This window comes from Buteo buteo, chromosome 25 (assembly GCF_964188355.1).
Source record: "Buteo buteo chromosome 25, bButBut1.hap1.1, whole genome shotgun sequence".
Lineage (NCBI taxonomy): Eukaryota > Metazoa > Chordata > Aves > Accipitriformes > Accipitridae > Buteo > Buteo buteo.
The window spans coordinates 16,530,569-16,555,826 of record NC_134195.1 but is presented as its reverse complement, the minus strand read 5'-3'; the positions used below and the strand labels follow the sequence as shown (position 1 = coordinate 16,555,826).

The window sequence follows — 25,258 nt, the reverse complement described above, 5'->3', positions numbered from 1 at the left end:
TTTATAACTTTCTTCTAAAAGGGCAAAAGAGACATGAGTGCCAGCTGCCACATTTGAGAGACACTATCTCTGTTTGCTGTCCTTGGCAATGACTTGCTTTGCCTATACTTGGAACTATCCCTGATTAAAGGTTTAGTTCTCACCAACTCAGAAAGCTTAATCTACATCACTCATTCTCCAATTCATTAATAGATCAGACAGAGTACAGAAGGAACAAGAAGTTAATGTACTTGAGTCTACATTTGGAAGTCCTGCATTGTTTGTGACCTTTGTACTTGCCATAGCTGTCAACCAAGTACCACTTTAGATGTATGTGTGGTCCTAATGATATTACTGCCCACTACAAACTAGAATCCTGTAATTAAAGCAAGATTATTTTTTTTCCACCACTAAGGCTTGTTTGGTTTTCTCATCTAAAAGCCCACCCTGTAAATAGGGGGAAGGAGTGCAGGGTGATGAAAAGACAAGGCAGTAACTCCACCATGAGAAGGTTTGGCTGCTGTAATACAATCGCAGAGCTCTGTTTTGCAGCTATTGCTTTTTTAGCCCTTGAAAAGACGACTAAACTGTGCGCAACCGCTTTACACAACAGAACCTGTCGAGGTTCCCCCCAAAAAAGGCTGCACCTCCTTCTATCCCAAATCCACACCAGCCCCTCCCATATACCAGCAAAAAGAATAACGGATGCCAGAGGTGAAGGAGGCTCTGAATCTGTGTGAAATCTGACTTTTTTTTTTTTTTTTTTCTTCCCAGCTAGCTCAATTTAAAGCCCAGTCAGACCCCTGGGAGAGTTCACCCATCTGCACTTTTCTCTCAGACGTCTTTGCTCTCCTCCGTTTTCTTCACCCGCTGTTGGCTACAGGACCCCTCTCCATCTTGAATCTGCGTGCTGGCTGCGGTACTCCTCTGCCAGAAGGCTGAGCGGGCTCACCTTATGAAAACACACACACACAAAATAAAGAATCAACTTTACTGCCGCCCTGAGGTCACCCCTTCAGCAACAAGAAGCCCCCACGCAGTGGCCGGGGGCGGCACAAAGGCGGCGCCGTGTGTGTGTGTGTGTGGGCGGACATTTTCCCGCCCCCCGCCTCCCGCTGACGGCGTGAGGAAACGCCGCCCGCGGCCCTTCTCCCTCGGGAGGCCGCCAGAGGAGGAGCCCAGCCCGTCCCGTCCCCGGCCGGCCCGGCACGCCGCCACACTCGGCCCCTCTCGCGATCTTCGGCGCGAAGACGCGGCGCCCCGCGGACGGGGGCGACCGGCGCCTCAGGGGTGAGGCCGGGCTGGGGCCGCCCGGGACCCGCCGCGATCCCCTGAGCGGGCGGGGGGGGGGACAGACACAGACACGGAGCCGTCCGGCGGCCTCCGCTGCTCCCTGCCGGAGGTGTCTCCGCGGCCGTTAAGGAGGGAGGTGGGGCAGGGGGCCGCTGCCGCTTCGCGTAGGCCGCGTTAGACCCCCCGGGAGGGTCTGAGGCAGGAGCCTGCGGGGAGGGACTGGAGGGGCGAGCTTCAAATCCGCAGGGACGCGGCCCGCTTAAAAATCGCCCTTCTGTGGGGAGTTTACAAGTTTAGAAGCACGCAACGACTTTTCTTAACGTTGTGTTCGCTTCAGTTGTCGCTTGGCCTTTTGTATTTGTTGCACGTAAACGTTCTGTCTCGTCCTTTCGGCTCCTCTGCTTGTTTATATCGGTTATTTACCGAGCGAAAGTGGAGGGAAGAAAAAACATATTGCATTGTAGGCCTCATCTCATGGCACGCAAGATGAAGCAGAAAACCTGAAACCGGTTTGCTTGATGGGGATTAAATCCGAAGTTGGTAGTATACCTCTGAGACCTCGTCTACACAGAGCCACACTGGGTTTGTTTGCACTGGTAGTCAGGGCGCTAACCTGCTCTTCATCCGAACAAGTGCATTTCCATATGTTGTTCTTTATGGCCAAAGTCTTGCTAGGTGTAAACCAGACTTACGTTTGATTTGTGAGTCACTCCTACAATATCCTTGTAGCATTGAAGATTACAAGGCGAGCTTTGTACCAGACAGCATGCTTGAGCTTTTTGTACTAGGAACTTGACATCAGCGCTTTGTTTTTGTGAACAATTGGTTTGAAGTTGCTGGAACGCTCCTTGCACGTTTTTCAGCTGAGGTAGAAGGAACAGTGTATTCATGTTGTTAATTATAAGGGACAGTTCGTTCACTTGTTCTTTGCGTTATTAACAATTTTAGTCCTTCCTGTTTCTGAAATGAGCAGTTTACTTTAGTGGTGAACAACACAGTGCCAGATGGAGGCTGGTGAGAGAGAGAGTAGCTGCTGAACAAAAGTTCTGCCTAGAACTGCTTTATTGGCAAGGGAATCAACTGTTAATGCACCTGTTTTAAGTGAGAGGGGTGTGAAGAAGGCCTTGTTGCAGTATCAGGGCCTTGATGTGCAACTACCTTTCAACTACACTTTTTTTTTCCTTTTTTTTTTTTACTTAATGTTTTTAAACAGGTTATGTTTAGAAGAGAGGGAGTTTCTACTGTGTACTTCTATGGTGTCCATGCTCATCTATTGATACTTCCTTTGTAACTCCATGGTAAAACAGCTTCTGAGAGTATCAGTTTGGTTGCCACATCATCTGGATCCAGACATCACTTTTAAGAAAATGTGGACTGCTAAAAGTCTTTGTAGTGCTCAAATATTGTTGCTTCAGTTGAAAGAAGGCAGATGGTGTAGTTGCATGTTTCCAAAAACTCAGCAGTTTTGGATTGGAATTCTAAACAATTGCACCATAAGAGCGCCATGTAACAGAGTTCAATTCCACGTAAGTATTTTTGTGGTGCTCTAGGTATAAGTGGTGTGCATCAATACAGTGATAATAGAATTTCTTGTAGAATCTACAGAGCTAAGCTTTTCATCTTGCAGCCTTATTTATGAATTTAAGATGCCTTTAGTGTATCAGGGTAAGGGGGCAGGCAGCAACAAGTTGCAGGAGAATCAATGTTTCAAAATGAACTTTTTGTGTCTGATAGTTCTAAGTTGGGGAGGAACATTTTTTTTTCAAATTATACTTCAGACAATACTGTGTGATAAGTGACAGGCTTATTAGTTAGAGTGACAGTTGTTTAGTGAAGAGTAGGAACACAGTTCTCTGGAAAACTTTACTAACGCAATATTGCACAAAAAAGGGGGAAAAAGTCAATTTTTATTGGATTGGTAAGGTAGGATAAAAACACAAGAGTTTGATTATAAAAAAAATGTGTATATAAACAAAAATAGTGGGAAAGGACACAAAATTAAGGCTAATCTTGGACACTGGCAGTTCCAAATGTCAATGTTTTTCTTTTTCTAGATGTCTAATCATGTTAATCTTTAAAATATAAATTGCTGCATGTATAAATAGTGGAACATTGTGGTTTCAACTAGTTTAGTGGGGGCTAAGCAATTGAGAAATACTAATCTGTTTAAGGATAAATAATGTTCATCTTATATTTGCCTATTGTTTCTCTTTTTAATAGTAATATTTGACTGTATGATTGTAGGTTTCCAAGGTAAATGATAAACGATCCGTAGTAGATACAAGAATGGCTACTAGTGCAGAGGGAACTAAAATAGCTGCTGGAAAAAGTCCCAGTGGAGTATCTGATGGAAGCCAACATTCATTAGAAGGTATTGAACCTTTTGCCACCCTCTTCTTAAGAAGTCAGCCTTCCCTGTCCTCTTTAGACATCTTGTATTAATGGTCAAGATGATCTAAACTCCTAATTTGATAGTTTTGTATCAGATGATGTGTTTATTTTTTAATTTTAAGGGGATTATACACAATTATTATAGTTTGCAAAGACTCATGTAACTTTCCTAAATATCTCTTCGGCTGATTGGATTGTGTACTGAGTATTTTGTACTTCCAACTTCATCAGACTCTTACAATGCTTATTCCGTGTGACTGGATAGATGCAAAACTTAGTTTTCCAGTTTTCTTGCTAGCAACTGTGGTGAATCTTAAGTAAAGTACAGTCTGTTGGATGGGTTATTGTTTTGTGTGAGCCTATTTTTGTCTAGGAGAATCAATTTTTTGAGTATTCACTGAAGGCTACAAATGGTCTGTGATGCTAGTGAACTTTTTTTTCTGTTATAAATGTGAGAAAACAATTAAACATTCCTGTGTGGGTGATGATTTCTGATTCAGGTAAATTGGTAGTTACAATTATGACCTTTATTTTAGCAATGCTGCCTAGCTAAACAGTTCTTTCCATAACTTTGCTTGTTTTGCCATTCCTAGCTAATAACTAATCCTCAAATGTGCTGTTATGCATCATACGTTTTGGCTCCTGTGCTTCAGGGTGCTTGGTCATGCGCATTCTATGGATATTTAATTTTTGTTTGTAAAGGCTTTTTAGTCAGTTGCTTTGGGCACTTTCAGCTTCTGTTTACAAACGGGATGACAGGGAGGTAGCTATGACTGGTTAAGAGACTGAGATTGTACACTGTTTATATAATTATATTGCTCAGGAAACAGCAGTGTGAGAAACTGTTGTGCTATTTCTTGTGCATGACAATTAGGAAGACAGTACCTGTCCTAAAAAATCTATATTGTACTGTATCATAATTCTGCTGTACAGGCTTGTCTCCTTACATACATTCTCTTGTAGGTTTGCATTACAAATGGATGAGATACTCCTGAGTAAACAGAAATGCTCCCCTTAGTGAATTTTAATCACCAGTGATTTTTTTTTTTTTTCCCGCAGATGGGAGAATTTTTTAAATAGAACTCTTAGGGTTATGTTTATTTCTGAATGCTCCTGCATTATCTGTAAAATAATGAGATTGAACAACCCCAGTGTCCTTCTAGTTTCTTCTTGTACTTATCTTTTCTTAATGCTTCTGTTTTTTCTTGTAGACAACAAAAGGGTACTTATCCCTTTAGCCAGTTAAAATCTTTATGTTTTGAAATTTGCCATTTATGTAAGATGACAACTTTTTTGGAAAGTAGTGGCAAAAGCATTTGCTATGTCCTGTTTACGTTGTATCTCTACAGTGTGTGCACTATCCAGCTGAAATGTACTTGTGCATCTTTTAAGGTTCATTGAAATTTTTTCTTAAGACATGCCAATATGATAACTTCGAGTTAATAGATAATATCTTTAATGGTCAAAACTTACGTTAAACACTCTAAGAATATTTGTTCTGAAGTCTTGTGGAACAGGTGTTTCATACCAAGCAAGATTTCTGCTGTTTGCTCAGGCAGCAGTCTATGTCCAGATATGACTGTGCTCCTATTTCTGGTACTCTAAGAAATTGGCAGGGAATAGTAATACTGTAGACATAATTAAATTTCTCTGTATGTCCTCTTGGGAATTGTTATAACCCTACTATTCTTTTTGATCAAGAGAGCAGTGATCTACCAGTTCATCAAAGCAAAAGACATTTTTGAATCATACTGTCTCTGAAATACACCATTCTAACTTGCAAATCAAGGGTTGCCATGACATATTTGCAAGAATCAAAAGAAACGGGGAAGTTTATATTCTTATAAAAGTGAGTATCTTGGTTTCCTATTTCTTGCTTTTCTGATTTTACAGGACATTCATCTAATGAATGCTTTCTTATCTTTTCCTCTTACTCAAAGATTCCTTTGCAAGGTGAAACAACATTGCTTAACTGCATCTGTCAAGCAGATAGTTCCTTATAGAGCCATGATTCTTATTCATCTGTATCACTTTTGTAGGTTAAGTACTTTGTTACAGATCTGTTTTAAGAGGGCTTCAATTCAATATATAGAACCTCCCAGCAGGTAGATGCATAGTGCTGAATGAAGATATTAATGTTCTGTTGTTTCTTGTCTATAAGGCTGATTATTTGCAATACTGTACTGATTTTTATATTCTGAACAAAATAAAGAAGACCTGCTCGTTTTACCTGGCAACAGATGCTAGCTATCATGTAGGAGCTAAACTTTTTATGATTTTTACGTTAACAGCTGGAAAAAGTCCCGAGCAACCCAATTTGATCTGATAGGTGACCCTGTTTTGAGCAGAAGGAGGTTGGGCAAGAGACCTCCTGAATTATTCTATGATTCAATGATTTTTTCTCATTATTTACCCACTTGTAGGGTTGTTACATGTATGTGCAAAAATCCATTTCTCAGTCATGCAGCTAGATGTAACCACTGGATCTGTTATTTGAACATGAACGTCATCTGCCAATTAACATTTGTATATTTTTAAATTTCATGTATATGTGACAAATACATAACGTAGACCTGGGAACTGATAGTAATTAATAAAAATGTAGTGTCTTGATAACACAGCCATGCTGTGGTTACTTCTCATTTGAAGTTCCCTTGGGGAATCTGTAAAACAGTGTTGTATTGCATGCCATAGAAGTCCAGTGGATCAAGTACTTCTGGTTAAAAAAAAAAAAAAAATTCTTTTAAACTGCTTTCTGGTTGCATTCATTGCATCTTTTTGGACTTGAAATTAACAGTCTTAACAGTGTATGAGACTACCAGCATTGTTTAACAATATTCCTTTACTTGAAATCTTAGTGTTCTTTTTTCTTTTTGCATGTTCGTCTCTCGCTGAATCCTTTTGTCAGTCAAGAAACTGATGTGAATACTCATCCAATAATCTCTCTTTCTGTCTCATGGGTAGGGGAATGAAGAAGGAGGAAGAGAAGTATGGGATCTAAGTGTTAAGAAATTAACTCTCATCAAAGACTGAATGCCATGTATCCAGACACTCCAGAGAACAGTGATTCCTCACAGTAATTGATAATTAGATAGGATTAAAGCTCATATAAGAAAATAAGATTTCCTCATGAAGCCTTGTAAGAGAAGGCATGGACATCTGACTTGAGTCAGTATCTTTTCAGCAGTTTTTGATCTGATGTTCAAATCATCTCTTCAGTTCACGTAACCTCTTTTGTTCTCGCTTTAAAGAAAGTGTACCAGCCAAATCTTTATACAATGAAATGTGATTGTCTTCTACAGTTGTAGGGATTTTTTCTTTTTTAAAAAAATTTTAATCTAAAATTTCTTGCTGTAACTATGTTTCAGATACTCTTTTTGGTTTTCATCTTTTTTTGATTTGTGAACATCTAAATATTTTCCAGCAGGGAGAGATACCTTTTAGAATGCTTTGTAGATGAGCCTTGTAGGTTTACAAGATGTGTATATATATGTGTACATAAGTGTACATATGTTTAGTTTTATCTACATAACCTTATTATATTACACTTGCGTTTCTTAGTTACATTTCATAGGTCCCTTAGACATAATTCTTGGGATTTGTGAACTCTTACTTTGCTTGTTTATTTTGTGACCAATCAACTATGTAAACATGGTCCTTTTTTCATATAATGTTTCACATTATTAGTGTCTTGAGCCTGAAATCTCTTTTGGACAAAAATGGGAGTTAATTCTTCCACGCTTGCTTTTCTTCCTAATTAATAATGCAGTTGCTTTAACCAGCTTCACCTTTTTGTCAGAGTGGCCTGTGATGCAAATGCATCTTTGCTCCTAATTTGTAGAAGGCATGGAAACAGCTGCAGCAGTTGGTTAAACTCCTGAGAGTTTAACTAGCCTGAAAGGAAGCACATCATGGCATGAAACTTCAAAGTCTGTTTTAGGTTTTTTCCACTCACTTCAAGGATTTTTTTATTTTTTTTAAGTAGCTTGTGTTTGTTGTTTTCCAGTAAAATCTTAAGTAATTTTTTTAACTTCTATGCAGTACAGTGATTTTTTTTTTTTAAAGTAAAAGATGCTTTCTTTTTAAAATTAGTAACACAATTTATCATTTGCTTCATTGCAAATGCCTTTCTCATTGTCACAGCAAGAGCCAACCTCAAATCATTTCTATCAGTACAAATGTGTTAGATATAAGTTAAAGGTATTCCTACTTACAAGTGGATATGCAAGTGTTTCCAGTGTAAAGGGGGTGAAGCACAGGTTGATACGTTACCTTATGATAGTGTAGTGTTTTAGCAGAGTGACTGATGCACCAGACAGTCTGGCCTGGCACTACGAGATCTATGAGATGCTCGCTTTCTCTTTTTTTTTTTTTTTTTTTTTTGGTTGGTTGGCAGTTTTTTTAGGAAAATAGTAAATCTGGTTAGACCCATTCATGATATGATTTTAATCATGTTGTAGGTAAAGCAGCTGAGTTTAGCATGTCTTTTTATCTAGTGGTTTTGAAAGCTGTTTCTTATCCTCTCCTTTACTGCTTTTCCCATTTCCAAGCTGAAGAGGCAACTTAAACCAAAATCTGTTGCTGTACATGTTTGCCTCTCTTCATCAGGACTGATACCACAGTGTCTGTAGATTATTTCCAAAACAAACATCTCATCAGCTATCTCATTACAAACCAGAAAAATCAAGTATATTCCTGCGTGTGCTGTTTATTTTTTTTAGTCCCATTCATACTGAGACATACCCAAATATACTAGGAGTTTATTTTTAATTCAGTACTAAGATAATCTGTACAGTATCTTGTATATCTGTACAATATAATCTGTGGAATATCTTGCTCTCATAATTGTAGTTATCTGCAGAAACAGAAGACCTAATAAATATACAGCCTTACATTTTATTTAACCACCCCTAACGGATCTGAATTTACGCTTCCTGGTTTTTTTGTTAGTTTTAAATTCTATCCTTCGCACCCTGGGTGTGTGTGTTTTCATACATTTAGTGCTTTGTATTTTACTTCGATTTTTTTTTTTATTCCTTCTTATTTTAATAGTAGCAACAATATGTTGTGTGTTTTTCTTTTCTAAATCAGAAATTACTTTAAATAAGAAATTGTCTATTAATGATTACTAATGATACTAGTAAGCAAATGAGTTCCAAAGATGAAGGAAAAAAAATTGCTTTCTTAGAGAATTATATTGGGTTCAAGGCTGTGTATATGTAAGGAGAGTATGATGACACAGTAGCCAGCAGTTTTATAATTAATTTTTTACTCTAGGTGGCTAACAGTGTTTGCTCTCCAACAGCATTCTTTTATCATGTTTGAGTAGCTACTTTTATATTGTATTTCTTTGACAAGTTAGATGAAAATATGCAGTTATGTTGTATATAGAAAGATATGTATATTTCTCGATTGAAAAAGGGTTTTGTGCTATTTTAGACTTGTGTGTATTTTAGACTTGTTTTCAATTTTGGAGATGCTAAACTAACTGCTACTTCTCTGATCTATTTGATAATCAAAAGTTTTTACTGTTCTTAAATAAACTGCTTTTTGTTATGTAGATATAGTATATTATATGTTCTGTGTCAAAAGAATAGATGTATATTATAAAATAAAATTAACTGATCCTTTTTCTGACTGTGAAACTTTATCTCCACAGCAAAAATGAAACACATCAATCTGTCATTTGCAGCTTGTGGTTTTCTGGGTATTTACCACTTGGGGGCAGCAGCTGCTTTTTACAGGCATGGTAAGAAGTTACTGAAAGTTGTGAAAGCTTTTGCGGGAGCTTCTGCGGGATCATTGGCTGCCACTGTCTTATTAGCGGTACCAGAAAATATGGAGGTAAATTAATAAACTCGTAGGTATAGGACATGATCATTTTCAAAGGATATTTTTTGATATAATCATCTACCATTAAGTTTTTAACAATATTTTGGTTTCTTCTTGCCTCTTGTAAAGGAACAGGACTTGTGTATATGTTTTCATTAACAACACGTGTGACTCATGGGCAAAATGTTTATGAAGCAAGTGTTTCTTTATGACAAAAATCTGTCATATGAACTTCATATTTTAAGCTATATAAATATAAATTTCATGTGCGTGAATGTTGAGTTGTGTGCAACCAGATATACTTTAATATACCGAAATGTATATGCACTTAAATCACTGTACATTACGAAGTTAATAATTGTTTTCTTGGAGAGAGGTAGGCTTTGTTAAGCAAATGCATAGCGCCATCCTTTCATCCTTTGTGAAAGGAGGTGAAAATGGTGGATGGAATATATGTTCATAAAGTCAAAGAACACCACACGCTGGCTCAAATTTTTCCTTGCTGTCTGTGCTTCATTAGACAGTGCCAGAAATGGCTTGTGCACCTCCTTTAGACTCAGGACAGCTCACGACTTAACAGCAGTAGCCCCACTGTGTGCCAGGGAGGATTAACCCTCACAGTATTCTGTTCTGACATGCTGCATACATGTGTGTTTGGGTTTTTTTTCTTCAGAGATGCCACTGTTTTCTCAATGTGAATATGGTGTCATGTAGAGACAGCAAAGTTATGTTCAATGACTACCCTCTTACAGGTTCTGTGGGAGAGCATTCGCTGTTCTTTGGGTTTTGTTTAGTTTTCCCTATAGGTTAAGGCTGCTTTACCCTCCTGAAATGCCTGTAGTGACTTTGCCTTAATATATGTAGAGGACTAGGCCTTGCCAAAATGTTAATATTTCTTTAATATACTGAGTTATAATAAACAGCATTACTTATGTGGGACAAAAAAAAAGGCTGTTAGATTTTTGTTGTAAGTACACTTACGTTTCAGACCAGTGAACATCAGGTAACCTTCTCCGAGCCTCGCTTATTACAACTTTCACTGCATTTGATTCAAATAATAGTCCCAGCCAATACCACACTTTGCCACTGATCTTTCTGTTTGTTTGTTGTTTGTTTGTTTCTGCTGGAATATGAACTTAACTTGCAGAGTTAGCTATACTTCTGTTGCTTTCAGCAGTAAGTTCTTCCCTGGCTTCTTTCCACCCTCCCCCTGTCCTGCCAGGTGCATTCTTTATATGATTTGGTATTAGGCAAGTTCCACTCTGTTGTGAAGACAACCTTACTTGTATTCTGTTCAGGTGTTAGTCTTTTCTGTAGCCTCTGACTAGTAGTTCAGTTTCAGGTTTGCCTGCATACCTCTGACTTTAATCATAGAATCATGGTTTGGGTTGGAACGGACCTTAAAAATCATCTCGTTCCAACCCCCCTGCCACGGGCAGGGACACCTTCCACTAGATCTCTGTGGTGAGCACAGCAGCTAGCCTTTCTTAGTCCAAGGAAATTTTTCTGCTTATTGTAGGCTCTGGGTGTGAGCATTTGTTCCCAGCCTAGTGCAACTTCCAAAAATCTTTCAAAGTAAAAATATTAGAACAGGTTTTATTTTTTGTGGAAACTAAGCCTATATTACATTGAGTCTGATGGATTTTTCCTTGAAAGTATGTCATGTTAATACAAACTGAAGAACATTTCATGAACTTTTTAGTCCTTTTAATTTTTTTAATATTTTTTTAGTCATTCTGTTGTATTGTTTACATGGAAAATTGAGAGCTATTTTGGGGGGGGAATAATTCTTCCTAATTCTCATGGAATTTAAGTAAAGGCAGTGTTATGTACTGAATAGAACTAACTTTTCATATCAGGATAATTATATTACTACCTTTATTACATTCCTAACTTGAAATATTTTATATCCACAAATATAACTCTTAACATCCGTTAATTATTTTTTTCTTTTTTCCCTCCTCTCCCCAGAGATGGCTGTGTTAGACAAGCTATAATTAGGACTTTTTCCACCTCCTAGTCTCAAAGCATTAATACAACCTTTCCTTACCTTGAGAGAATGTAACATTGAGAATTTCTTGTTTTGACTGTTGCTATTCTAATATGACAGTTTGCAAATGTTTTTCTGTCATATCTTGGATTTTTGTTACTGTTGAAAAAGCATGGGACTTGAGAATTCTAGGGAAGCTTATAGACTTATAGAAAAGTACCTGTTTATTTAAAAAGTACCTTGATCACGTTTGATACCAAGTTTGCCTAACCCAGTACAAGCAGTTGCAATTTCTAAACATGTTCTCAGTCACTATTTAAAATTTAGATGTAGTGTTTAAAGCTTCTAGCACTAAAATTATAAACAATTCATAGCTGTAAGAAGTTGTCCCTTTTGGCAGCAAGAATTGAGAGTCTAGGTATGGTCTATTCGTAGTAATTGTAATATGGAAAGTAGTTTTCTGTCATTCACGTAGGTTTGGATTCATCCAGCTGCCTGTTACTCTTAGCTCCTCATCACTTTATTAAAGCATCATCATTATAAAGGTAGTAGTTCTGAGGTGCTTCTATGTAGGGTTTAAATCCTGTACCCTCCTCCTCAGTAGGACACATTTTCTTCTCTTTTTTACATAGGTTTTTTTCTTTCCCCAGTTACATCAATCATGTATTTTGTTACTAGCACCGTATTTGGTCTTCATGCAGGAAGCTAATAAGCCAGGAACCCCAAACTATCTATAGACAGATCTTTGACTCTGTAAACATGTGGTTATATAGGTGAATATGGGTATTTATTCCATAGCAGATTGTGTCTAGGTACTCAATATGTATTTATTGAGTACCAGTTTCAGAAAGTTGCATAAGATTGGGTTTAGTTTTTTCCCCAAGTCCCTAAAATTGTTAGAGAAGTCTGCATGAAGGGATAAAAAAAGGAATATGAATACTTAATAGTGAGTCTTAAGCATTCAGAATTATAATTCATTGTTTCAGAATCTTTTTGATAAAAAATAAATGCTACCAATTCCCTTACTCTCTTCTTAGACTTCTTATGGCTCATCCTTCAAGCTATTTTCCTGCAGTCATTAATGCTAGGTATTTCAGCTTGCGTAAAAGAGGTTCCCTGTGCAGTGGAATCTGTTGCCTGGTTTTCTGCAGTGTCTTGTCTTCCTGTGTCATCCATTGTAGTATTCCATTCATTAAATACTTCCATAATATTGTATTCATTAAATATGTGTATTTGTTAGTAGCATGGTTTTTGCATTAGTGAGAAGAAATTATAATAATTGTAATTTTTTTAATGCTTATAGGCATCTTAAGGTACTTGTGTCTGGTTTTCGTACTGAAGTAGTCTTTAAAATAGAAGGTGGCATTACACTTGAAATACAAATGATTGTTCTTGTAATGGCATGATTCAGAGGACTTATTATTTAGCAGTGGTAACATATAGAAAAATAGCCTTTAACTTTCCTTGATTTTTAAAGTGGTATTCTTGTGAGGGTGTTTTATTATTATTAATTTTTATTTTTTTCTTATTAAGGATCTCATTTTCTTATAGATCAGTTCTTATAAAAGGATCAACATTTTGTTATGCATATCTTGTTACAAACCAAGCACATATGGGAAAATATTTCAGTCTGATCTTATAACTCTCTTGATTAAAGCTTTAGCCACTAGTATGTTTTAGATACCACAGTTGAACATACTTCCCATAACTGAAACATCTTTAATGGTATATATTTTTAATTTCCAGAAATGTAAGCAGTTTGCCTATGGATTTGCAGAGGAAGTTAGAAAATTGGACTTTGGTGCTGTAACGCCTGGTTATGATTTTATGAAAACACTTAGGTACCTATCTTAATGCATCTGTAAGATCATTTTTGTATGAAGCTGAGTGAAAATGGAGAGTGTGCGTATTTTTTCTATACTGTGGGGCATTCAGCACTCTTTTCTTTCACCCCCAGCATATTTGCAAGGTTTTAAAATAATGATGGTGAATAATGTTTAGCATTTTCTTTACTCTAGGGAAGGCATAGAGTCTATTCTTCCTTCTAATGCTCATGAGATAGCTGAGAACCGGCTCTACGTGTCAGTCACTAACACCAAAAGTGGGGAAAATCACTTGGTTTCAAATTTTGCTTCCAGGGAGGACCTCATTAAGGTAATGAAATTGAATATTGCTGCTTTAAATAAAAATGCTTGAGTTTCTTCAAGGCTTAGGAGTATGTTATTAGCTGTACAACAAATCACTGTTTTGCTCAAGTAATCACTTATACTATCAGTGGTGCTACAACTACAACATAAACGATGGAAGCAGAATTTGATCTTACAGTTTCACAAATTTTGCTCAAACTTATTTTGTATGTATTTCCTTCATCTGTTTTTAAAGTACTACCTTATACACAAAGTGTGTTTATAAAGTAACAGGGTAACTAATGGTTATGGTAGATAAGAATAAAATAGAGGATCTCCAAATTTTGTAACAATTTGCTGAGTCTTTTTGCATCTCCTACTTCACTGATACCATTTATATTATATTTCATCAGAAAAGAAAGTAAAGAAAAGGAAGTTAAAAAAAATTAAATCCAACACTTTATACAGGTCCTTGTGGGGAATAGGTATAATGTATTGTGAAGTACCATATATAAACTGCATTTTAACTGTCACTGGAAAGCATATCTTACTGCCCAGCTCTTCTTTTGAATGCCAGTTTTAAAATTTGAATCAGGATTGTATACATAAGCTGATATGAAATGGTAGGAGGAATTCAGATGCATATAAAGCAAATGTTCTTTCTAGTAGTTGATTATATCTAGTGGAGGACATCATAAGATATAACAGAATAAAGGAGGAAATAGAATAAGAAGGAATTCCTTCTTTCCCTGTTCTTGTGCATGCTTAGAGTAAATAAGAGCTTCTTTATTATTAACACTTAAAGAAAAAAAATCACATTTGTTGGCAAAAATCTCCAAGTATGCATTGGAAGTTTGTCTTTAAAGTATCATTTTTTAAAATCTTGATGCTGTTATATTCTACACGGTCAATTGGTTCTCAAAATTTGTAGGACTTAAACTTTTTGCATAATTATCTTTGCATGATTATCTCAAATTATGCGCTGTTATTTCTAGCCACAGTAGCCAGCAGTGACAAGCATGGAGATTATTATTCTGTAGGTTTATGTTTTTTTGCAGTGAAAACTTCTAACCTGAAGATGATTAGAAGTGTCAAGATGACCTTGGAAATACATACATTTTAGTAGTATTTCAAAAGTTCTTTCATTGACTTAACCATTTCTGTTCTATTCTTTTGTTCCATATACTAGCAGTAGAATGGGTTGGAATAATAGTAATGAAATTCCAAATAATTGCTCATTGGAACATATTCATATTGTCTGTTCTTCCAGTGCATCTCATAATACATGTTTTTGTGCATGCTTTATCTATGCATGTATCATTTATACAACAGTCTGAATGTTGGTGGCTGCCCCGGTAGTATGGAGGATAGAGCTTGTTAGGTTATATAATTGTATTATGCCTAGACACAATCTGCTATACCCAAGGCATGGATAAAGATACTGCTGGGCAAACAGTGTTTAATAACAACAAAACTCCTGTGCCCTGTGCCAGAAATCTTTCAACTTCCATATGCAGTTGGTTTCAATGCTTAACAAGCCTTATGGTTCCAACGTTTTTCATAATGGCTAAACTGAATATATGTTGCTACAATTTTAAGCTTTTATTTTCTTTTGCTATTCCCAGTGGACGTGGAAAGGCAGTCAATAATCTTCCTCTTTTGAAACAATCTTTTCGTATGTGAAGACAATCATCACATACCAGCGTTCCTAGACTTGCAGTTCTTAAACTGGAGGTGAGGGGGAAGAGAGGCATGATTTGTATGTTTGTGAAGGAGCAGGGCACCGAGCACTGTTGTATTTGGTTTGGAAAGGTGGGAGCAGTGAATAGGAGTCCACGATGGTCTATTAGTAGTAGGGAAACTAACACTTTCAATTTGTCCATTCTTGCCTTGCTTTTGAGATCTAAGTGACTTTCTAAGGAAGGCGAACTGCTTTTTTCAGTCTTGAAAAGAATTCATGCTTTGCCGGGGTCCCCTGGTTTTGACTCTTTTCCTTCACTAAACCTTTTGTCCCCATTTCTTTTAGTTCAGAAGGGCCAAAGTTACTGAGATGGAGTTGAACGAGAGAGTAGAAAGGGGGTTGAGCAGGGGAAGAAGCTGATGTTGGGAAGTTGGGAACCCTGTGGGATGTCACTTTTGAAAATCTGGAGAGGAGTGGTTTCAAGGGGGACCTTATCTTATGCTTTTGTGAGGGAAAGGCCTGTCTGGTAGAGAAATAGCTACAATTTCACATTTGGAAAATAAGAAGAGAAAGCCTTTTTATCTGAGCTCAGACAAAGCTCTGGTGCTCTAGATCACTGGGAAGAGGAATAGGCAAGAAAAGGGTTCTCGAACTGAAAGTTAAAGACTTCGTATAGAGTCTTAATTAAAACTTGTTAGGGGAGGAGAGGTGTTTAATACTGAAAGTAGCTTAATTTGTTGTAAAAATAAATGCAATTCCACCAAAATACCCTCAGGCATTTTCTTCCATACTCCCCATGGATTGTGGGGTTTTTTTTTGCACCTGATCATCTTTCACGTAGTATATACTCCAGTCTGTAACCTGCTTCTGTTCCACAGATTTGTCTCTCATGCTGCCATTCAAGCACATGCATGTGTATTCACCACATCTAGCTACATGAAAATTTCTGACACATTATACCTTATCCACACATCTTCCCCTTCTCTTTGAAATGCTGTATACTGATTGCATGTGTATGTATGGAAACATAGGTATGTAAATACACACACACACTCTCATAGATACTGCTGTGAGTGGATAGAAAGGTATGTGTGTTTGCACATCTGTATGTAACAGAAGAGGTGTCCTGGTCTAAAAAAAAGTAAAAACTGAGAACTGCTGTAGACAGCAATGTAGGTTTACAATAGGGCAAGTAGTAATTTGTTAATACTTGAATGTATTAAATGCGAAGTATCAGTACTGATAAAGATATGAATTTTCAGGCTGTTTATAGTATTTTGGAAACTTTGAATTCTTAGAAAATCTGATTTATTAGAAGAGTAAACTATATATAAATATGCCAGCAGAATGATAGGGTCAGCTTTTTTGACAATACTCTATATTGCATTTTTTTCAGCATATGCATACTTAGTTTCTGCAAAATCATACATTTACTTCACATTGTGTAAGACTAAGTTCATAATCTTTTGAATCACATTAATAAATGAGTTAATTTGTGGTGTTTTGTTTTGAGAGTTGTCACTGTCAAGTCTTAAAAAAACAAATGCTATTGAGTAGTTTTAATCACATTTTGACATACCACAACAAGACATTTTGAGATGACAGTGGTTTTATGTAAAACTAATATTGTCTGATTACTGCTGTATTATTTAATATAGATAAATATGTATGAAAATATTTATTGGTTCAGAATTACTTTGTTGCCTTTTTTTCAATTTTGTTCTTTATTCTTTCTGCTTTCTTTTCTCTAGGTCCTCCTAGCAAGTAGTTTTGTACCAGTATATGCAGGAATTAAGCCAGTGGAATATAAAGGAGAGGTAATTTTTCATTAACTACCAACATTTTTTTTTGTGTGTGTAAGAGCATTCTTAATTTATGATGTACTTATGTGATCTTAAGGGAAGGCAAGTGCAGTACCATATTTTGTAGCATAATTATTGTTTCTGTTGATACGGTAGATTAACACCTTGAAAGATGACATGAGTTTGTTCATGTGTTGTTTCAAAAATTGTGGCTGCTGAGACTGAAATGATCTCTGTAGCTTGAAGCTGTTTCCTGAAGATAATGTCTAACAGTTACCATGAGAATAAGCTTCTCTTAGTAAAGATACTTCTCATGACAAGCTGTGTTACCAACTCTAAAATGGTTTTTGCAACTTAAAGGTCCACCATTCTGCTTTTCTGTTTAATGGAAGGAGTGATAAGTGAGGTCTTGGCAAATTGAATGTTGCTGAAGTACATGTGCATGGTTACATATGTGTTGTTCTCATGTTCTGTACAGAATTACATGCTTACCAGGTACCTTCAAATCTCTTACCTCTGGACAAGTATTAAAGAACAAACTTTTTTTCCCCCTATAGCACACAGCTATGAAGTTTTCAGAGGTGTACACTACTATAAGAAAACCTTTTTGCAGTTACCTGTACTTGGTTTAGCTTCAAGAGCTTTGTCTTTATTAACATAAATACATTAACATTTTAAGAATAATTTTGACTGTTTAGTCAGTAATTTCTGGTAATTACTAGAAGCAAGAAAATAGTCATTTCTTTCTTTCTGAGAAATACTATGTGATACTTTTTCCTTTACCTCTTCGTAGGGATCCAAATGATACCTTTAGAACATCTATAATTCTCACAGCCACCCTGCCAAAAAAAACCCCACAAAACCATGTGCATTTGTCTCTAGCAAGAGGGAGTTGGAGTTCGTTACATCAGAAAGCTTGTCAGCTTTACAATTATGTATACTGCAATACGTATCAGCTAAAATGTTTGAAGGGTTTAAATCAGTATTGCCTGTCTGATTGAGTTAAATAGACACTGCTTGCAGCTTCCCAGGGTCTGGAAATTTTGTTGATTGGAGTCTTTACATGTTGCTTTGTGCAGTTCAAAGGACATACATGGACGTTTTAGGTTCATTCTGCCATTACTTAAAGGGAAGGAAGTGTCGTTAAATTTCTTGTGGTGTTGTTTCAATTAAGAAATTGAAAAGTTGGCTCAGAGTTTTGTCCAAAACTTATTTAAAACCCATTTTACTGCATCAACACTGCTATTATGATTTGCATAGGTATTGTAGTATTTACTGACACAACTGCAGTCTCTTCCTAGTGGACAGTTCTCCTACCTAACTTTATTTTTTGCATTCAAAAATGAAATCAATAAATGTTTCACGGACACTGGTTCTTCTGTTACTTGAAAGCTTGTTGTCATTCCTAAGGCTTCTTGCTACTCTCCTTAAGTGAGATTCAGAAAAGGCAGTTTCTGGGAATGAGGTTGCTTTCATTTATTGTTATTTGTTGGAATGATTAGTTCTGCATATCTGCACTGACTTTTTTCGTACTCTGTAAAACCATGCATTTGTGGTTTGGGGATTTTATTTATTTATTTATTTATTTTTAAGAAAACTGTTGCCTGTAAATGCATGTGACTGCCATTCTTTAGTCCAAAACACTTAGAGCAGGGTGAGAGCAAAAAACCTTAGGATCTCTCTTGCAATAGTATTTCCTTGGTTTGGAATAGTGGGTAATGAGGATATTTGAGTGGGTAATAGGGGCCCTAAAGCATGCAGTGTAGAACCAGATACACAGCATGTAACCTCATGATCCAGACATGGTAAGCACTGAAGTCAGTAAGATGGATTGGATATTGATTTGGCTCTGCGAGGCCATCTATCATATTAGCATCATATTCCAAGTTTCCTGAAAGCTTTACTATAACAGTCCAATGTTCCGTCTGTCTTCATTTACACTAATTTCAAGGAGTAAATTCCTTCAGCCGTATGGTCCATGGCAGCATGGAATCAAGCTTAGTCCCTGCTACCCAGAATGCCTTATCTGTGCTTCAGAACAGTTGATCTGTATCTTATCTGGGTTACATATGTCAGCTGCATACATATCACCAGGTCATCTGGGAGTGTTTTTAGAATGTGTTTCAGTATTGAGGTACATGATGCACGATATATAAGAGAGTATGGTGCACTTTTGCTGGAATAGTATCAGAACATAGTCAAACCTGTTGCTAGCTTGTCCATACTGCCTATAGAGAGTGAACCCTAGGATAAACTGATGGCAGCATTGCACTGTAGTTTTCTTTTTAGGAAGAATACTTTTTGGGAAACATTTGGCTCACACTGGGATTAGCTAACATACCTGTAGTGTGCATGCTCAGAGGCTAGACTCTTGGGGTGAGTAAGCTAAATTGCTTGGTAGCATAGACATAACATCAATCTGTTCATAGTATGTTTTCTTCTGGTTTGATGAGCCTAAAAATAATCTGAAGGAAAAGGGACTGTAAGATAACATCTGAGAATTTATAGTCTGTTAATGGCCATAACCAGATTGGGTTATCTTATTACCTGGGTTGTCGATTTAAGGTGCCCTTGGAGTAAGCTTCCAGTAACATCAGGGCAAACTTACTCCGTGTGAAATTATCTTTCTTCGAGTTGGTTTGGTGTCCTCTGAATCTCTGGCAAGGTTAATGTTTAAGCCAGATAAAGATCTGCAAATGATTGAGTTGACTGTATCTGATGATGAGGCTGTAGTTTGTGTCACTGTAGTTCTTACAGAACAGGTTTGTAAAAACCACGTACTGGTAAATGGGTAGATTCTGTTAGGTTCAACCGACATCCTCAGTTTCATTGTCTAGTTTGGTTTTCATTGCATGTTATTTCAGAACTTTCTCTGTCTTTGCACTGTACTTAAAAAAGAGAAACTAATTCAGAAGTTACCAGGAATTTGCCTCATCAGCTAAGAAGCATTTTTCAAGAATTGGTTAATGGAATTACAAGAAGCTGGGACATTACATCCTTATCCTTTTATTTGCAGCATATAATTGTTTTATTTTAACTATGTAACATGAGGGACTGTGGAGCTAAAATATTTTTGACTGAGAAGCAGTTGCTCCCAAATGCTTGAAAGAAAATAAAATGACAGAGGGCATGTTGGCCAGGAATAACAGAATCTACAAAAGATAATGCTTAATAAAAAGTATTGCCCTTACCTTGGTAAATATTTTGATTTTCAAATAAATATGGAAGTTACATAAGAGGAGAGGGGAAAAACCTAAATAATCAGAATTTTTAAAAGTGGGAGAACTTTAGGTGGTAAAAGTACGAAGCTAGACTTGTGAAAGACATTAATAATGTCATCTGTTATGGTGTCTTTGATGTGGCTTAGACAGGGACTCTACTGTTCTTTTCACTGTAGGAATTACAACAAAAAGCCACTCCAAGGAACATTGCATATAAATCAATAATAAATTACTATTTATAGACACACACAAAAAAGCCTTGGTGTTAGAAATGTTAACATATGTCGCAGCTTTACTCACAGTTATCACAGCAATGGTGTAAGGGAGTTTGAGAAACCTGAAAGATAGTTTTAAATGCTTTTGGAATTTTTTTTTTTGGCCTCCTTTTCTAAGGCAAAACAATCTCAATCCTAAGCATTGATAAATATGATTTTTGTGGAAAGTGAAGGACTTCAGTGGTGGATTGTGGGTACTGACATCAGCTAATGTCAAGAGTCAAGCTCTAAAGCATATTATGAAGTAATAGGGTGAGAAGGGCCATAGAAACTATTGAATGTGAATATTTGTAGCTTGTATTTAAGCTCAGGAGCATAAAATTCATCTGAGAGAGTGCAGAAGAAGGCAGGGTGGGAGGACAAAGCACACACACGCCACCCCCACCCCCACAAAAAAGAATGGTGCTTGCTATGTATATCCATGTGTAAAAGAGTAAATCCATGTATTGCCAAATATGGGAGTTGACGGTGGAAGGAGGGGCAAGTGACAACAAAGTCTTTTGGTTGCACAAACAGCTCAGAGGGATCTACACAACAAAGTGACAGACCTAGAGAATCTCAGGGGCTTCTGAAGAGCAAACACTAACCTGAGATAATGCTTCCTGTATAGCAGTCACTACACTGAAAGCTAGTGTCTTGCAAAAGTTTGAAGACAAGTTTAATTTAGCTGTCATAAACAACTTCCCAATAGTATACTTTTTTGTGGGAGATTTTTTTTTTTCTTTTGTGACTAAATTCCTGTGGTGTTTTCAGGAATTTTGTAGGAAAACTTGCATTATTTTGCCATTTCATAATGGTCACATGTAGTGTCACCTACAGCAGAAAAGCAGTCTTCTGCCTGATTAGTGGTGAGAAGTACTAGTACAAATTGCCATTATTTTTTTTTTATTGTTAATGAAACTTGAAGATGATATCCTGGAGTATTCAGTTTACATTTGGGGATTCAGTTTACGTTTGCATCTGATCACCAGACCTCATGTACAATGTCAGTGAATGCATCTGGCCAATAAACTGATGTTGAGTTTTGGGTTATGCATGTAAGCACAGAAGGAAATATGAATGTATAAAATATATTGGCAAGAGCTGTCCTTGCTTATACTGGAATAGAATATGGCTGTGGTCCCTGTGAAGATCAGTCTTGTGCTCCTAGCCTGCCTTTAGAACCAAGAAATATGTGGGGCTTTGCAAGAAATTAATTGGTTGCTTTTGTCTTTTCTTTCTCGTTCTTTCCTGTATTCAACTCCTGTAGCAGACTGCTCCCTCCTATGTGCCATCATTGTTCAGCTCCTTCCCACCTTTACCCTCCACTTCCCAGCTATTGCTGTCTTGTGTTGTATATGTAAGACAAGAGGCTCTGGAAGAAGAAGAGAGGAGTCATGTTTGGTTTAGCATGTTCAGTCAGTTGACCTGCACATACAGATTGTCCAGTTCCTAGTTTGAATCAGAGTAATGTTTCAGAGGAGTATACATTGTCTGATACGGTTCACATGTAATATTAACAATCTTATCTTTTCATGTATGTGTTGAGAAAAATTCTGTATGGGGCATTTTGTTATTAGATTAACTAACAAGCCTTATCAGTAGCTTGATAAATATATTACGCACATATTTACACATTATGGTAAAGGACAGGAAGGATGAAGTGTTCAGTTATGATCATATTATACTAAGGTTATTTTGAAAATATTTCTATTTTCCAACAGAAGTGGGTTGATGGTGGCCTTACCAATGGCCTTCCTATTTTGCCTGTTGGAAGAACTGTGACGATTTCTCCTTTCAGCGGTCGATTAGATATCTGTCCACAAGATAAAGGACGTGTGGATCTTTATGTTAAATTTGCAAAACAAGATATAATGGTGAGTTGCTCGTTTATTAAATAACTTCAGAAGAAGAACAGGTAGTTGTGCAGTTAAAGTTATACTTATTTTTAAGTGTCTATTTTGTGCTTATATATCAACTTAAGTAACGTTTTGGCATTTTCTATTTTGCAAATGGAGGGTAAACTTTTTCTTAAACATAAGGAAAGGAAAATGTAGAATAAAGAAGAAAGGTTGAAAAGCATTGATCTAGTACAAAATTGAGCAAATTATCACAGGCTATTAAAGGTAAATAATTAAGCTTGCTTTAAGTATTAGCTGTCTTTGGCTACGCAGAGTGTTTATAGAAAAAAAATATTACGACTTCTGTAGAATACTTCAGGAGATGGAAACTCTAGAACATACCTTCATATTTGTTGAAATCAGCTGCTCTAACTGAATTTAAAATAAAAGTTTAAGTCGTACATTTGAAATGATATACAATGACTTGTCACCTCATTGCTCAAGAGAGCTCATGAATATTTGTGACCACAACACTTTTCCAGAAGTTATTTTGTTAGATGTTACAGAAACATTTCTGTATATTGAAATATAGGCTAAGACTGATTTTTATGGCCTCCTTTTCACCATTGACATTGCTGTCTTTGCAAGCTTTGTCTCACGAGCTTTAACCACAGTATTGCTTCCTTTGACTTCATGAAAGAAAATATTGAATAGCAGTAGACCTAGCTGTCAAGAAATTACATTAGAAAGAAAAAATAAAGATTAACAATAATTGGTACTTTTTTTTCATTTCTTTTAGACAGTTCTTAATAAGTTTTCTTAATTTGAATAAAGTCAGTGTTATGTAATGTCATCCTAAATTGGACCAAATTTCTGAATCTTCGTAATGTTTCACAGAGAGATTTTAAGCATGGTAGTACTTGGTAAATGATCATAAAGTATGAGATTATTGATTTCACATACATTGAAAATATATGTAATTGCTACTCTGTATTTCTTGGTCATGATTTGTATCTAGTATCTAGTGCATCTAGAGGAGGAAAAATAAGCTGGTGATTAGATAAGTTCAGAGATTGAAAATTAATTCAAAGGTACACTGGTTCTAGGGTCTTGCAAGTGCAGACTTTTGCAGAATCTCAGGCAATGTTTTAAACTATTCTGTTTGAAGCACCTTTAGCTTTTAGAGCTGTAAAACCATGCACTAAGAATAAATTTTTTTCAGCAATACTGTAATCTGCATAAAATGAGAAGTTGAATATCTTCGCTTATCTGTACTGGAATGTGAACAGTTTTCTGTCTCTCTGAACTTCCTCCATTTATTAGTGTCAGACTTTTAATAATTGCTTACTTCCAATAACAAAGATGATTTTGATGTTGTTTTGCAAAATTGTGTGTAATAAAGTATGTGGCTAAAGTATTAAATTAATCATATAAATGTTCAGAATATTATTAAATCTAATTATTTTTTTAATTTTGTTGTAAACAGTTTAATAATGTCTGTGTTCAAGAACAAAGTTCTGAAGTCTTTTTACGCCATCAAAGTGACCACTTGAGATGCTGAGTAGTTCTTAATTTGTTGATAATACAAACTACATTTATACTCACATGTTAAACATTGCCTGGGAATGTTCCCAAGAATGTGGTTGTTTGCACTAGTAAGCTGTCAAAATATTTCCTTGCACAACTTTAGCATGTGCCAGCTACCAACACTGCCAGGCGGTTCTGGGAAAGTTTCCAAAGTTAAAATGCTTCAGAAACTTTGGGAAGTTTTACAGGCAGACAATCTGTCTTGGAGGCTGTGAGTTTGATAGTGTATATTAGTTTGTGCCAGTTTGTCTTGACGCTTGTACCTGGACATGGTTAATTTACTGGTGTAGACATAGCCATGCTGGTCTTTTTTATTTACATATGCTACATGAAACGAGTGACAGAACAGATAGCAGCACAGTCAAGTCTAGATAAGTTGCTTTAATAAACTAATTTATAGCTTCTCGCTCTGTTGCAGCTGTCTCTGGCCAACCTAGTAAGACTTAATCAAGCTTTGTTCCCACCTAACCAGGAGAAAATGGAATTGTTGTACCAAAATGGATTTGATGATGCTGTACGTTTTTTACTGAAAGAAAACTGGTTTGAATAGATGGTACGTAGAAAATTAACAAAACCTGATAGCTGTCAGAACATAGCTACAGACATCCTACAGAATCTCAGGGATTGCTGCCCCAATTCCTGTTTATGAAACTAAAAATCCCAATGGAATTGCATCTGCTTCTGCCAAGAAAGTACCAGTTGCACTCCAAAGACCTGTATAAACACGTCACAATAGGAATTGTACTTGCCCGGTAGTTGTTGTGGTTTGAGGAGGTTCAAGCTTAGACCCATTTTGCTTCAGCTGAAGACTTGAGTGTGGTATTTGTAAAAAGCTTGTGTTGCCATAGTTACAGAAACTTGGAGAAGTCTTTTTCAGTGTTATTTGAGAGACAAATCAACATTGTACCATGAAAAATTACAGTCTGTATTGTTCACTTAATGTAATAGTTGTGTGCGCTAATTGGATGTTTGCAGTATTGCTGATCTAATACTTATCTTGCAGTGTTCTAAAGGACTTGAACACTTAGCACTAGCCACAAGAAGTAAAACATTTGCACTCTTTGATATATGTATTTTTAACATTAAAAGTTCTTGCCTTTTTAGTGAATGTGGTCTCTTAAAATTTGAAATACCAGTTGAAATTTCTACCAGAAATGTGATGTTTGAATGTAAAAATATCTTGTAAAGAAGGGTGTAAGAAATTGTTATATTTATTATGTTTTCTTTCTCTGCTAAAATTGAATAAACGTATTTTCTTGAA

The 25,258-nt window shown here is 36.5% G+C and overlaps 1 protein-coding gene across 6 annotated transcripts; it reads left to right on the top strand.

Annotated features, from left to right (window-relative positions):
* Positions 1-577: 577 nt before the first annotated feature.
* Positions 578-25,258, top strand: PNPLA4 (patatin like domain 4, phospholipase and triacylglycerol lipase). 6 transcript variants are annotated; one of them, XM_075057192.1, is made up of 9 exons: positions 1,146-1,269; positions 2,486-2,798; positions 3,517-3,643; positions 9,323-9,507; positions 13,232-13,326; positions 13,504-13,639; positions 17,044-17,109; positions 22,294-22,446; positions 24,416-25,258. In XM_075057192.1, exons 2-9 carry the CDS (start codon positions 2,568-2,570, stop codon positions 24,545-24,547), a joined length of 1,125 nt encoding a protein of 374 aa, XP_074913293.1. In that variant the 5' UTR covers positions 1,146-1,269; positions 2,486-2,567; the 3' UTR covers positions 24,548-25,258. The 6 variants fall into 6 exon arrangements, with proteins under 6 accessions (XP_074913296.1, XP_074913293.1, XP_074913294.1 ...); XM_075057193.1 differs by lacking the exon at positions 1,146-1,269 and adding an exon at positions 1,274-1,408; XM_075057196.1 differs by lacking the exon at positions 1,146-1,269 and adding an exon at positions 5,365-5,512 and having other exon boundaries at positions 2,742-2,798.